At 45.9% G+C, this 14,520-nt stretch overlaps 1 protein-coding gene across 2 annotated transcripts in view; it reads right to left on the reverse strand.

The window, feature by feature from the left end:
• SPEG (striated muscle enriched protein kinase) overlaps positions 1-14,520 on the reverse strand; it is a 1,321,813-nt gene that overhangs the window by 137,869 nt on the left and 1,169,424 nt on the right. For both annotated transcript variants that reach the window (XM_069227158.1, XM_069227157.1), the window contains exon 37: positions 11,273-11,512. In XM_069227158.1, the coding sequence (XP_069083259.1) occupies positions 11,273-11,512 (240 nt within the window). The remainder of the gene's footprint in view (positions 1-11,272; positions 11,513-14,520) is intronic.

Genomic DNA, 14,520 nt, shown 5'->3' on the forward strand with positions numbered 1-14,520 from the left:
CTGCACTTAAGTAACGTTTAAGTCACCTATATGTCTAGCCTTCACTTGCTGAAGGTTAGGTGCAAAGTTACTAAGGGGGTCATTCTGACCCGCCCGCCTGGAGGGAACCGCCATTTGGCCGCCCCGCGGTTAAAAGACCGCTGGGGCCATTCCAACTTTCCCGCTGGGCTGGCGGGCGCTACCTAAGGTGTTGCAGGTGTGCGACGGGTGCAGTTGCACCCGTCGGGCTTTTCACTGTCTGCTAGGCGGTCCCTGCATTGGCATGGGCAGTGCAGGGGCCCCCAGGGGCCCCAGGACACCCGTTCCCGCCATCCTGTTCCTGGCGGTAAAAACCGCCAGAAACAGGCTGGCGGGAAGGGGGTCGGAATCCCCATGGTGGCGCTGCTTGCAGCGCCGCCATGGAGGATTAGCCCAGCCGGGGGAAATCCGGCGGGAAACCGCCGGACCCGGTTTTCCGACCGCAGCTTTACTGCTGCGGTCGGAATGGGCTTTGAAGCACCGCCAGCTTGTTGGCGGTGCTTCAGTCGGGTCGGAATGAGGGCCTAAGTGTGAGGGCACCCTTGCACTAGCAAAGGTGCTCCCAAGTTCAGGACCATTTCCCCTGACTTTGTGAGTGCAGAGACGCCATTACACATGTGCACTACATATAGGTCAATACCTATATGTAGCTTCACAATGATAACTCCGAATACGGCCATGTAACATGTCTAGGATTATGGAATTGTCCCCCCATGCCAAATCTGGTATTGGGGTGCCAATCCCATGCATCCCCGGGCCTCCACTATGGACGCGGGGAACTGCCAAACCAGCTCTCTGGGGTTTTCTCTGCAGCTACCGCTCCTGCCACCCCACAGACAGGGTTCTGCCCTTCTGGGGTCTGGGCAGCCCAGTCCCAGGAAGGCAGAACAAAGAATTTTCTCTGAGAGAGGGAGTTACACCCTCTCCCTTCGGAAATAGGTGTTAAGGGCTGGGGAGGAGTAGCCGCTCCCAGCCTCTGGAAATGCTTTGAAGGGCACATATTTTCTCTGAGAGAGGGTGTTACACCCTCTCCTTTTGGAAATAGGTGTTAAGGGCTGGGGAGGAGTAGCTGCTCCCAGCCTCTGGAAATGCTTTGAAGGGCACATATGGTGCCCTCCTTGCATAAGCCAGTCTACACCGGTTCAGGGAACCCCCAGTCCCTGCTCTGGCGCGAAACTGGACAAAGGAAAGGGGAGTGACCACTCCCCTGTCCATCGCCACCCCAGGAGTGGTGCCCAGAGCTCCTGCAGTGTGTCCCAGACCTCTGCCATCTTGGATCCAGAGCTGTGAGGGCACTCTGGAGGCCTCTGAGTGGCCAGTGCCAGCAGGTGACGTCAGAGACCCCTCCTGATAGGTACTTACCTTATTAGGTGGCCAAACCACCTCCGAGGGCTATTTAGGGTCTCTCCTGTGGGCTTTTCCTCAGTTAACGACTTGTAAGAATTCATCAGAGTTCCTCTGCACCTCTCTCTTCGACTTCTGACAAGGATCGACTGCTGACTGCTCCAGGATGTCTGCAAAACTGCAACAAAGTAGCAAGAAGACTATCAGCGACATTGTAGCGCCTAATCCTGCCGGCTTTCTCGACTGTTTCCTGCTGGTGCATGCTTTGGGGGGCTGCCTGCCTTCATCCTGCACTGGAAGCCACAAAGAAATCTCCAGTGGGTCGATGGAATCTTCCCCCTGCTTCAGCAGGCACCAAACTGCAGCGTCACCGGTACACTGGGACCCCTCTCATCCTGACGAGCGTGGCTCCTGGAACACAGGCGGTGGACGCAAGTGACCCAGACTGTCCAGTGGTCCAACTGTCCAAATTTGGAGGAGGTAAGTCCTTGCCTCCCATCTCCAGACAGTAATCCTGTGCACCGCGTGAACTGCAGCTGCTAGGGCTCCTGTGCACATTTCCACAGAATCCTTCGTGCACAGCCAAGCCCAGGTCCCCAGCACTCTGTCCTGCATTACTCAACTCCCTGAGTTGACCACCGGCTTTGTGGGACCCTCTTTTGCAGTGTTGAGACGACCACTGTGTTCAGACTTCTTGAACCCTTGTTCAAGTGCTTCTGTGGGTGCTACCTTCTTGTGCGTGGGCTCTCTACATTGCTGAGGGCCCCTTCTGTCTCCTCTCCCAAGTGGCAACATCCTGGTCCTTCCTGGGCCCGGGCAGCACCCTTTTTCTTCAACCGCGACTCTTGCAACTAGCAAGGCTTGTTTGCGGTCTTTTGCCAAAGAAACAACTCTGCATCCTCCAGCACTCCAGCACTCCGTGGGACATCTTCTGCACAAAGGAGAAGTTCCTAGCACCTTTTGTTGTTGCAGAATCTTCAGCTTCTTCTTTTGCACCTTCATCTGGGGTTTAGTGGGCTCCTGCCCACATCCCATGGACACTTTCATGACTCTTGGACTTGGTCCCCTTCCTTTACAGTTCCTCAGGTCCAGGAATCCGTCTTCAGTGCGTTGCAGTCTGTTGTGGTCTTTGCAAAATCCTCTATCATGAGTTTAGTGTGTTTCTGGGGAAATGGTAGTACTTTACTCCTACTTTCCAGGGTCTTGGGGTGGGGTATCTTGGACACCCTTAGTGTTTTCTTACACTCCCAGTGACCCTCTACACACTACACTAGCCTAGGGGTCCATTGGTGGTTCGCATTCCACTTTCAGAGTATGTGGTTTGTGTTGCCCCTAGGCCTATTGCATCCTATTGTATTCTAGAGTGTTTGCACTATTTTTCAAACTTTTTACTTACCTGATTTTGGTTTGTGTGTATATTTTGTGTATTTTACTTACCTCCTAAGGGCGTATATCCTCTGAGATATTTTTGGCACATTGTCACTAAAATAAAGTACCTTTATTTTTAGTAACTCTGAGTACTGTGTTTCTTATGATATAGTACCTATATGACATAAGTGGTATAGTAGGAGCTTTGCATTTCTCCTAGTTCAGCCTAAGCTGCTCTGCTATAGCTACCTCTATCAGCCAAAGCTGCTAGAACACTACTAATCTACTAATAAGGGATAACTGGACCTGGCACAAGATGTAAGTACCATCAGGTACCCACTATAAGCCAGGCCAGCCTCCTACAACAGCCTATAAGCATGTCTGTGTTGCTCCTTATGCTTTTCCAGGTCCACTGCCTTTAGGGTCTCAATTTCTAATATTCATTCTTGCCATGTTATTGTTGGTATGGCTACGAATAAAGTGTTTCCAGAAAAGAGAGGATTAAGTATTCCCTGCTGGGATTCTTGTTTCAATGCTGTTCAATGAAGCTAAGAATGCCCTTTAAGGGCCAACCCACTGCAGTATCCATGTACTCCTAGTAATGAAGCCTCTGCTACAGCACTAGTGACCTGATTGGAGATCATCAGGCCTTCATTGTCGACTTCAAGAAAATGTTCCCTTGAATCTCTCAGGAGATGTTCCGCAAACTGCTGTAATGAGTAAAATAATGCTCTGTTGTATCTGCCCAGCGAGCAGAGGCACTTGCTGCCTTTATTGTAATGGCCGTTGTACCACACATCTTGCATCCCACAGAGTCACGTTTTTTACCCTCCTTGTCCAGAGGGACAGTGGAGGATGAAGCAGTAGAATTCAATTTTTTTTTAGCTAGAGTGACTACAGAGTCAGGGACAGAATCAAAGCGGAGGAACAATGGGTCTCGCTCCGAAGGTCTATCTTTTTACCAGGGGCTCAATGGAGCTGATTTGATTGCAGTCTGTTTAAGGAACAGTTTCATTGCTGATTTCAATAACTCTGAAACTAGGGGCAGGAGAGGTCTAGATGCCACTCGCTGGTGGAGCATCTAAAAAATCACCGATGTTGATGGTTGTGGGGCAGACAATCAAATTTTAACTTTTGAAGCTCTTCTTAAAAGTACCCACTGAAAGATGTTTATGATGTTGATCGGAGAGATTCTTGGTTGAGGAGAGTCAGAAAAAGTAGGATAATATCTGTGCTGTATCCTTGTCCTAGATCTAGACCTGGGCATATGACAATAATGGTGTAAATGCCAGGAAGATCGTCTTGAAGAAGAGTGCAGAGACTGATGATGCTGTTTTGAAGGCAATCACACTCTTCATATAAGCCAAGTTCGGAATAAGGATTTCTATATCTTGGGGATGTAACAGAAGATCCCACTGGCAAAGTGCTTCCAAAGGTATTTGCGGTGTAAGAGGCCATGGCGAAGTGGGTGAAGGATGTGCTCGAGGAGGTAGCGGAGATAGCAGAGGAGCAGGAGAGTCTGGAAGTACAATAGACAAAGATGGAGAATACACCCTGGAGTACTCAGAATCAGAAGTAGAACGTAGACATTGTGGTCTTAACTTTCTTATCCCTTTGGAATGCCTTAACGTCAACAGACTTATCAAAACTGATTTTCTCCTATGTCTCAACAAGACAAACTTCTCAACGTTGAAGTTCTACTTTGCCTCAACGTCATGGTGTCCCTCAATGTCGACCTCCTATATCTCGAAGTCGAAAGTCGTCTTCTCTTTCAAGTGGAACCAGCTTTCAAGGGCGAACATGTAGGGCTCCTCCTTGTCTCAATGTTTTGCTCTCAATGTTGATCTGGAGCTACGTGATTTTGGCTGGTGGCTTCTCTTTCTGGATCTCCCATGCCTGGAGTCCACAGAGGAAGGTGGAAGAACCCTGGTAGAGAATTTACCCTTTCCTTGCTACCTTGACGCCCCCGTCTTCAGTTTGCACCTGCTACTGTCTATTCCATGGAGGTGAATTTTCTTCCTTTGCCTCAGGGTGAGTCTTGAAAAGTTCTTGAAGTGTGAGCACTTGTCGGGAATGTGACTGTCAGGAAAGCAAATGATGCACACATGAGGGTCCGGCTTGGCCTTCTTTCTTCCACAGGCAGTATACTTGTCAAATAAATATGGCATTTTATTTTAGTAAAGAAAAGAAAATGTTTTTCTGTCAGAACAAGATGAAAAAAACACTGGAACGGATTAAATCCCTTGAGTGAAACAGCTATCAAAAGTTTCCAAGTGAGATTTTTAAGGGGGAAAAAAAGCCAAAAGGGCCAAGCTCCTGTCACCTCCTGGAGCTAGAAAAAAAACTAAGGCAAGTGCTGCCTGCTGGGCATAATGGGATACTGGAAGGTTCCGAGTCCTTACAGACACAGACACTCTTTTCACATCTACCTAAGGGTATCCTACTGAGCTACATTGTCCTTTCTTCCTTCATCTTCCTCTTTTTAAAATAGGGTTTGTGAAAGAGAATTAAACAGTCCAACATTACAATTTCAGTTATTTTGCCTGTAATATATATATTTATTACCATTCTAAAAATTCTTCAAAATTTATAAGTATAAGCTGCAAAAAAAATCATGTCTTAAGTAGTTCTCCAGGTCTTATTGAAGAAAGGCAAAAGTCTACACTTAAGAAGACATATAAAGAAGTGCCCTGGGATCACCACACGTGGGCAATACTACTCAGTGTTTATGACTATCAATGGCGATTCCCTGACAGAGACTTGCTTGTTGCAACAGTTTGTTACTGTGTCTTAGGAGAGATCATGTGACACCCACCATCAATAGCCCAGAGTTCCTCCAACTACACTGCACCATAGACTATATGCAGGATAATAGATTACCTGAAACAGTAAACAATACAGCTGAAGGTAATCTTACATCCTGGCAATATAGTCACCTTAGCAAACAGGCCAGCCAGGAGCATAATCATGATCACTCATCAAGTTCCTGCCTCAACTTCGTTCATATTTACCAGCAAATCTGCACCACCCCTGAAATCAATGATCCAAACCTGTGGTGTGAGGTACAAGGGCTCTTGTTTCTAATAAAGAAATCAACGTTGTTACAGTTGGGGAATTGGACACAGGAGATATATGTTAACCCATGGAAACTTAAAGGGACCCAATGTGTGCATTTACAATGACTCCCTCTCACATGTTGCTCCAGTAAAACAGAGAATGAGGTGCTCAAATCACACAAAATTGGGCACAAAGAATTTAATGCTAAAGAAAATAAGTTACTTACCTGTAACTGCAGTTATCCAGTAATGGTCTGTTTCATAGATTCACATTCTTGAATCATTCCCTGTCGTCAAAGTAGAAGTCCAGTGGTACCATGGTAAAACAGCATGTAAAACTATGATAGGCTATAATGACACTAGGCCATCAGTTTAATAGCATATCTATGTTCTTTTAAAAAAAGGACCAAACTTGAACAATGATCAATAAGGTGCAGGCACCCTCTAGAACACTCACAAGAGAGGCAGAATCCCTCAGATTTTGTAGAACAAGTGGGAATAACATCCAAAGTCATAAGGGGGTCTCTCTGGGGAGGTGGGTGGGTTGCATGTGAGTCTGTCAACGATACCAATAATGGGTAACTGCAGTTACAGATAAGTAAATTATTTTCTTATCCAGTATTGGAACTTTCATAGATTCACATGCTTGAATCAGGATAGCAAGCAGTATTGTCGGTAATTGAAGTATCCTTAGAGGATGGTCGGTAAAAGTAATACACTTTCATTGTAAACCATACAAAATAATATATATACATATATAACTATGTATATTGATATATATTGAAACCGTAAGTAGTCATATCTAAAACCTTTAGATAGGAGAACGTTAAAAGGACAATCAAGCAGGAACATACAGCAGTCTTAAAAGCATTTGAATTTATTATGAATAAACACATCTATTGAAAGAGGCTCAGCTTTTTGGAATAGATAGCATAACACCGCCAGACTCACGACTGCGTTGCTATGTTGATTCTAGACACTAGTGCTGCATGAACAAATGGGTGCTCTTCCACGTCGCATCATGGCATATCTTCTCCAGCGGAATGCCTGCAAACAGAGCAGCTAAAGTGGATTCTGTTCTTGTAGAATGTGCTTTGGCTCTTCGTGTTAGTGGTTTGCTCGCTTTGGAATGGCAAAACTGAATTGTTGCTGAACTCCATCATGCTATTGTTGTTTTCGTCACTGCAGTTCCTTGACACCTTTGTCCATAAGAAACTAGTAGTTGTTCTATTTTGGGAACATGTTTGGTACGGTGGAGGTAAAACTTGAGACACCGTTTAATGTCCAAAGTATGGAAAGCCATTTCAGCCGGTGTGGCTGCATTAGGAATTTGTTTTTGAAGTATGATGAGTTCATTGAGTTGAAATTGAGAAGGGACCTTTGGAGTTAATTTTTGGTTTGTTCTGAGAAGTAGAAACTCATCTGTGAAACATTGCAAAGGCTCCTGGGCCGTGAAGGTCTGTATCTCACTAACCCTTATTGTAGATGTGAGAGAGAGTAATAGATCAACTTTGCATGTGAGAAACTTTAGGACAGCCTTAAGAATGGGTTTGAAAGGAGGCTTCATTAAATACAAGAGGACCACGTTAAGATGCCATTCCAGGGGAGTCGCTTCCACTGGTGGGAAAGCTCTGAACAGCCCTTTACATAAATTGCTTAGTGAGTCTTGTTGAGCAGAGAGATGGAGTATGTGTAGAGCGTATGTACCTTGAAATTGCAGCAAGGATAACTTTATCAGATGCATGAACAAGGCCTGACTTGGCCAGGGAAAAGGAATAAGGAAAACTCTGTTCAGGAGGGGCTTCAAACAAGTGTAAGTCATTTTTTTGACATCAGGAACAGAATCCTTTACATTTTAGACTGCATGTTTTTTTGTGCCCTCTGCTCTTGCTTTGAATATAATATCTCTGCATTCTTGAGGGAAGTCTCAAGACTCATAGAACTCAGGAGCCACGTGTACAAGTGCAAAGGCTGGCCTCGGTGTAATACTTGGCCCTGGTTCATTGCCAGGAGCGCTTTTGGAAGGGATATGTGATTAGTCACTGACAGGAGTTCTGTAAACCAGTGCTGCCTGGGCCACTTGGGAGCGATCAAAATGAGGTGACAGTGTTCTGCTTTCATCATGTTGAGAACCCTGGGGCGTAGTGGGAAGGGAGGAAAAGCATGCGCAGAAATTCTGGACCATTGCATTGAATGGGCATTCCCCCACGACCCTAGGAGAGGGTATCAACAGGTGGAAAACTGGCATTTGGTACTGCTGTCTGTCGAGAAGCGATCCAGTGCTGGTTTCCCCCACAGTGAGAATATCTTGTCAAGCTGTCGAGTTCTCATTAGTGGCAACTGTCTTTGACCCTGCTGAAGGTGTCCGCTGAGTTGTTGTATACTCTGGACATGTGTTCGGCTTTAGGAATATCTTGTGGGCCTTAAGCCAACTCCAAAGCTCTTGGGCTTCGTCAAAGACTGTGACCAATTTGGTCCCTCCCTGCTTGTTGATATAATACATGCTGATCGTACTGTCCGTATGGATCAGCACCAAGGATCCTGCTATTCTTGGGAGAAAAGCCTGCAGGGTAAGAAAGATGGCTTTCAGTTCCAGTCTGTTGATGTGCATAGTCTTTTGATGTGCCTACCACTTTCCTTGGATCCAGAGGTCCTGCAAGTGGCCTCCCCATCCCTCCAGGGAAGCATCCCTGGTGATAACGAAATCATGTACCAATGCAAAAATGTGAGGCCTTGAGATAAATGAGGTCTGAGAGACAATAATGTTAACAAGTGTATCATCACTGGGCTTATGGTTATCAAGTCCTCAAAGGGCCCTTCTGATTAAATCCATTGGAGCAGCACTTCTTCCTGAAGTTGTCTCATCTTGCGGCATGCCAACGGGACTAGGTCAATTGTGGAAGAGATCATGGCTAGGAGCGACTTGAACAGCGTCACTAAAACGCACTATAAAAAAAATATTTTGCAAGCCAAGGCTTTGTTCTGAGTTGTGTCTAGGCAGGCACCTAGAAACATCATTGTGTGACTGGGTGTAGTTGAGGACTTGCGCCGATTCACACTGAGACCCAGTTTGAATAAAAGTGATAGGCAGGCTTTTGTAGCTTTGGCAGCCTGCTTTGGAGTTGAAGCTTTTAGCAGCCAATATTCTAGGTAGGGGAATACCTGTTGACCTTGTTTCCTGAGCGTGGCTGCTAACAGGCCAAGCACTTGGTGAATATGTGAGGGGCTGACATGAGGCCGAGTGGGAGGACTCTGAACTGGCAATGAGTACAAGCTACGATGAAACAAAGATATTTGTGGTGTTTGGGATGAATGGGGATATAGAAGTATGCATCTTTTAGGTCTACAGATGTCATGAAATCTGCTATGCTCAGTAGGTGAAGGATGTCAGAGAGAGTAATCATCCAAAAGGTTTTTTTGTGGAGGAATTTGTTCAGCTCTTTGAGATTTAGGATAGGTCTCAAATCCCCTGATCCCTTGAGATTGAGGAAAAGAACAGGAGTAGAATTCTCTTCCCTTTTGAGAAATCGGAACATTCTCTACTGCTCCCTTGGCAAGCATTAGGAGGGCCTCCTTTTTTAATAAGTGGAGATCAGGGGGTGCGATCTTCTTGGAGGAGTGTTTGGTGGTCTTTCCATAAAACCCATGGTATGGCTATAGGTGACTAGGTCTAAAACTCATCTGTCTGATGGGATGCTTTCCCAATGATGGAGTTGAGAAGAAGGTGGTGTGGCTGGTACCTGGATGAGGTCACTGCTTGCCACCTGAGTCCCGGCTCTGTGGTAGTTGTTTTCTGTGGGGGCCTTGTTTAGAGAAACCCGCTGTGGATGGTTGGTGTGTATGCCAGCTGCTGGTATGTCGACCTCTATTGGGACAGATAGGGCTGGTACTGCTGGGAGCGTTGGTAGCCACCCCTGTAGGTTGAGAAACTGTGCCCCCGAAAGGGCAGCTTCCTGTACTGGAGGGTTCCAAGGGATTTGGTTGTGTCAGTGTGCGTCTTAAAGTCAAGAAGTTCGTCATCAATGTGTTTGCCAAACAGTGTGCCCCCTTCATATGACATGTCCAGTATTTTAGATAGGACTTTGGATCTGAAGAAAGTCACTTAAGCCATGCCTCGCACCTTAAAATGGCTGCACTTGCCAGGTGACGGAAGCCTGTGGAGGCAATGTCCATGGCGCAATCAATGATCTCTGAGGAGATGCGCTCACCTGCTTGCAAGATCTTCTTGATTTTAGGTCTTTTGTCTTCTGGGGTGAGGTCAATGATGGAACCAATATTTGACCACATCTGCCGGTCATAGTGACTCAGAATAGCCAAGGAGTTGGCTGCCCAAACAGTGATGGCAGACATGGTAGAAAGCCTTTTGCCAATAATGTCTTAAGGCGCCAGTCTTTGTCCGGCGGAGAAGATATTGGAGAGGACAGGTTTTTAGGTCTATGTTTAGCAGCTTTAGAAATGATATGGCTGTCTCTGAGAAGAATTGCTTTTGCTTCTTCTTTTTCTTAGAGTCCTTAGTCTGATGAGAAGTCTTCAGAGATTTCCTGCTCACCTCAGAAGTTCCTTCATGGGACCGAGCTCCCTTGTGAGACCTAGAAGAGGTATCACTGTCTTCCTCAGAAGATGTTCTCTGAGTTTTGGCTTTTTGAAGCCACAAGAGCAGCTTCCTCTCCCTGTCCTTCAATGTTTTTGAGGAGAAAGTGCAACAAATCTTGTTCTCTTTTGCCTTGTGCTGGGGTAGAGGCAGTAAATGCAATCCTTATGTAGGTCACCCACATGTACCCTCTTCTTCCCACAGGTCTTTCAGGGATGGAAAAGGCCTTTTATTGTAGAAGTATTAAGCTTTCAATACCAATTATGAAGAAAAACTGAGCAGAGCTCAGGGAGACTCCCATCACACATGACGTGGTGAAACTCTGAGGGATTCTGCCTCTCTTGGGAGTATTGTAGAGGGTGCCTGCACCTAATTGGTCACTGTTCAAGTTTGGTACTTTAAAAAAAAGGACATCGGCTATTAAACTGATGGACTAGTGACATTATATCCCATGCCAGTTTTACATGCTGCGAATCTATGAGAGATCCAATACTGGATAAATATCTAAGACACAGGTTTTTTTCAGGTTAACTTCTCTTGTGCTTTTTCCAGCTATACCATTGCCAGTGATGGATCAGTCTTCAATTATTTATCAGAACACTTGACTCTAACCCTGAAGACTACATCAGCAAAATCTGATTCCTCGTTTGACATGTTAAAGGACTCATTGTAGGCTAAGCTCGTTCACAGACCAGGCCTTCAAAAATTCATACCCACCAGGGACTCTTTGACTCTTTTATGGCTCGTGATTTTAAATATATGAACAACAAGGGATAACCAGTTCAAATAAATAGTTAATTAGTGCAAGAGGCATCTCTTTCACAAGTAAATGAATGTGCTTTTTCATTCTATGTGGAATTTCTTAATATTCCCCTCTGCCAGTACCCCACCTTACCTATCTATAAGGCTGTACAGGATCTCTTTGCCCACACAGTTTTCAGAGATAAGCACTAAGTAACGTGGAGTGATGTAGGCCTCATGCAGTGCCATGATGCGCTCGTGGTGAAGGGATTTCAGGATCTCATACTCCTGCAGGATGTTCTGCTTGTTTTCAGCTTCGTACGGAATGATCTTTGCCATAAAGTGTTTGCCGGTTGAGTTCTCCTTGCACTCACGGATCACACCAAATCTTCCTCTGTGGGTTATTGTAAACACATAAACATTTAATTGTTTATTATCACGTTTCTGTGACATTAACCAGATTCAAGAGGGCGGCAGAGCAATTGACAGACTCCAGGAAGTTATTGAAACATAAGTAAAGCTCACGTTCAACCAGAAGGATATCTTGGGGCTAAAATAAAAGATGCTTATTGTTACCCAAGTCAATGGTACTTAATTTTACAATATTACATAGAGAACTACATACAAATAGTATATACAAAGTGACAACTATTAAACAGAGTCCACAGAGGAGAACATCCAATATTTATGCGGTATACAAAACTACATTTAGAGTTTGAAATAAAAAACGTATGTCCAACGAATAAGACAACATTGAAAATGAAGCCAGGAAATACCATTTCCTACATGCAAAGGGTAAGATTTTAAGAAGAAAAAAAAGGCCTTTTTAAATTCCTGATTGCTCATAAATGTATGGAAAACTGGGAGGATATAGTTCCAGATTCTTGAGGGCAATCTGAGAACAGCCATGTCAAGGTGCAGAGTTTGGTAATGATCAAAGACTACTCAGGGCTGCTATGTTTCTCCACTGAACAGGCTGTTCTCAGGACTGTATGAGCCAGGAAATTCACTTTGTAAATGTATCTTTACCCATCAACGGGAATTAATTACACTTTAATGAGGGCAGCAGTTATGTGCTTAAAACAATTACTGCCTAAGTCAATGTAAGCTGCACCTTGTGGGCAACCTTGAGGGGAGCTGATTCCCATAATCCAGCATTGCCACATCAAGGTTCTTACTAGTATTTTAAAATCCTGTTCAGGAATAAAACCTGTTGATGCCTCCAAGAAACCGAAAGTGGAGTTGGGAGTTTCTGGCTATGGTGTTTTATGGACATTGAGGTTCAATTCCTTGTCTGAAATGATCTCAGGGATAAATTACAGTCAATTATGGGTAGCTTGGATTCAAAAATACTGTTGGACTCTAGCAAATATAGGACAATGACAATCAGAAAAGGGTGAGATGAGTAGAAACTCAGGTTTCGGAGGATTCAGTTTATTAAAGGTTCTTCAATGTGTAGTAAAGTAGGATCTTTCTAACATGGCTACCCCTACTTTTTGCCTGGTGTCAGTGTGGTTTGGCTGTAGTAGCCAGGGATCCTGCTAACCAGGACTCAAGTGTCAGTGTTCTCTCCCCAAAATTTAGTTGGTAAGTACCTCTAAACCCCACAGTTGGCATACTGGTGTACCCATGTAAGTCCCTAGTATATGGTACTCAGGTACCAGGGCATTGGTACACCAGGGGTCCCTCATGGGCTACAGCATGTATTATGCCACCCATGGGAGCCCATGCAAACTGTGTTTGCAGGCCTGCAATTGCAGCCTGTGTGAAATGGTGCATGCACCTTTCACCCCAGATATGAGGTTGATCTTATATCTCGGTCAGTGCACTTCTGACCCTATAAGTCACCCCTAAGGTAGGCCCTTCAGCCAAAGGGCAGGGTGCATGGTTCTCAGTGTGAGGGTACCCCTGCATAAGTAGAGGTACCCTTACAAACCCCAGCCTCCATATTCTGGGTTTGTAAGTGTGGGGAAGCCATCTTAAGGTATGTAGTGGACACTGGTCAACATGAGATGCCCAACTACGTAATGGCTTCACTGAACCTAGTCATGATTGGTATCAAACATGTTGGAATCATGTAACTACACCGATTCCATTGCTAGTTCCATGATACCATGATTTCCTGAGGGATCCCCCATGTCTGCCTATACAGCCTTGCAGGGTCTGCATGCAAGCCCATGCTTCTGCTGACCCCAAACATTGTTCTGCCCCCCTGCTGCTGAGCTTAACTCGGGCAGGGGAAGGCAGACAAAGAATTTCCGGTAGGGCAGAGGTGTTACCACCTCTCCTTTAGAAATAGGTGTCTCTGGGCTATGGTGGGGGTGCTTCAAAGAGCCACCAGACTGCCCTCCTTGCAAAACCAGTTTCTACCAGTGCAGGAGCCTCAGTTCCTGCTCTGGCTTAAAAAAACACAAAGGACAGGGGAGTGACTACCCCCTGTCCAGCATCTCCCCTAGGGAGGTGCCCAGAGCTCTGCCAGGTGGCCACTTGATTCTGCCATCTTGGAAATGAGATGAGCAGAGGCCAGTGCGAGCATCAGACTGGTAGTCCAGCACAGTAGCGTCCCTAAACCCCCAATAGGTGGGTCACTGCAGTACATGTTCAACCCCCTTCCTGGGTTTCTTAAGGGCTCCCCTGAGGGTTGGGCCCTAGATTCATCTGCAGATGTCTTCTGCAAGATCCTTCTGCAACCTGGACACTAGATCTTGCTGATGGACATCACCGGGAATCAAGACAAGACTGCAAATGGTAAGAGGGCTCCTACTGCAACTTTGTCTCTGGATATTGCAAGGACTCTGCCTCTTCCATGGTCGTGCATCCTCCAGAGTCACAAGGACTGTGCCTGCACTTAGAACAGCAAGAAGGAATCTCCCTTGAAGTGAAGGAGGCACTCCCCTGCATCTGCAGGCACCTCAGCGTTCACAAGTGGTTTGTGGATCCCACAGACTCTTCAAGGCTCTACAATACAGGTGGTGGTTCTGTAGCTTGCCAGAGGTCTGACCTGTCTTCTTTGCAACTGCAAATTCTGTGGTCTCTCATTGGAGTTGCTAGAATAGAACCCCTGTGCACTGCATCTGTAGGCTCTTCAGTCCAAAGATCTCCTGCTCCAAGAAGCCCCAGCCTCCAGCATCACATAACTCCAAGAGCGATATCCTCCCTGCAACTCCTGCGACGTGGGCATCCATCTTCCCTGTGCCTGCTGCCAGAGGGTCCTCCTGGGGTCTCCAATGATTCCTCCTGGCCCTCCTGCTTGTTGACGGCTGGCCCTGTCTTACCTCTAAAGGTTGAGTCCCTTGGACCTTGCTTGTCCTCAATTCTGAAACACTTTGTGCAATGCTTCTCTTATATTTGCCAAGGCTTGGTCATGGTCCTACTGACCTCTAACCCCTCTACAATTGGACA

Source organism: Pleurodeles waltl, chromosome 3_2 (assembly GCF_031143425.1).
Source record: "Pleurodeles waltl isolate 20211129_DDA chromosome 3_2, aPleWal1.hap1.20221129, whole genome shotgun sequence".
In the NCBI taxonomy this organism is placed as follows: domain Eukaryota; kingdom Metazoa; phylum Chordata; class Amphibia; order Caudata; family Salamandridae; genus Pleurodeles; species Pleurodeles waltl.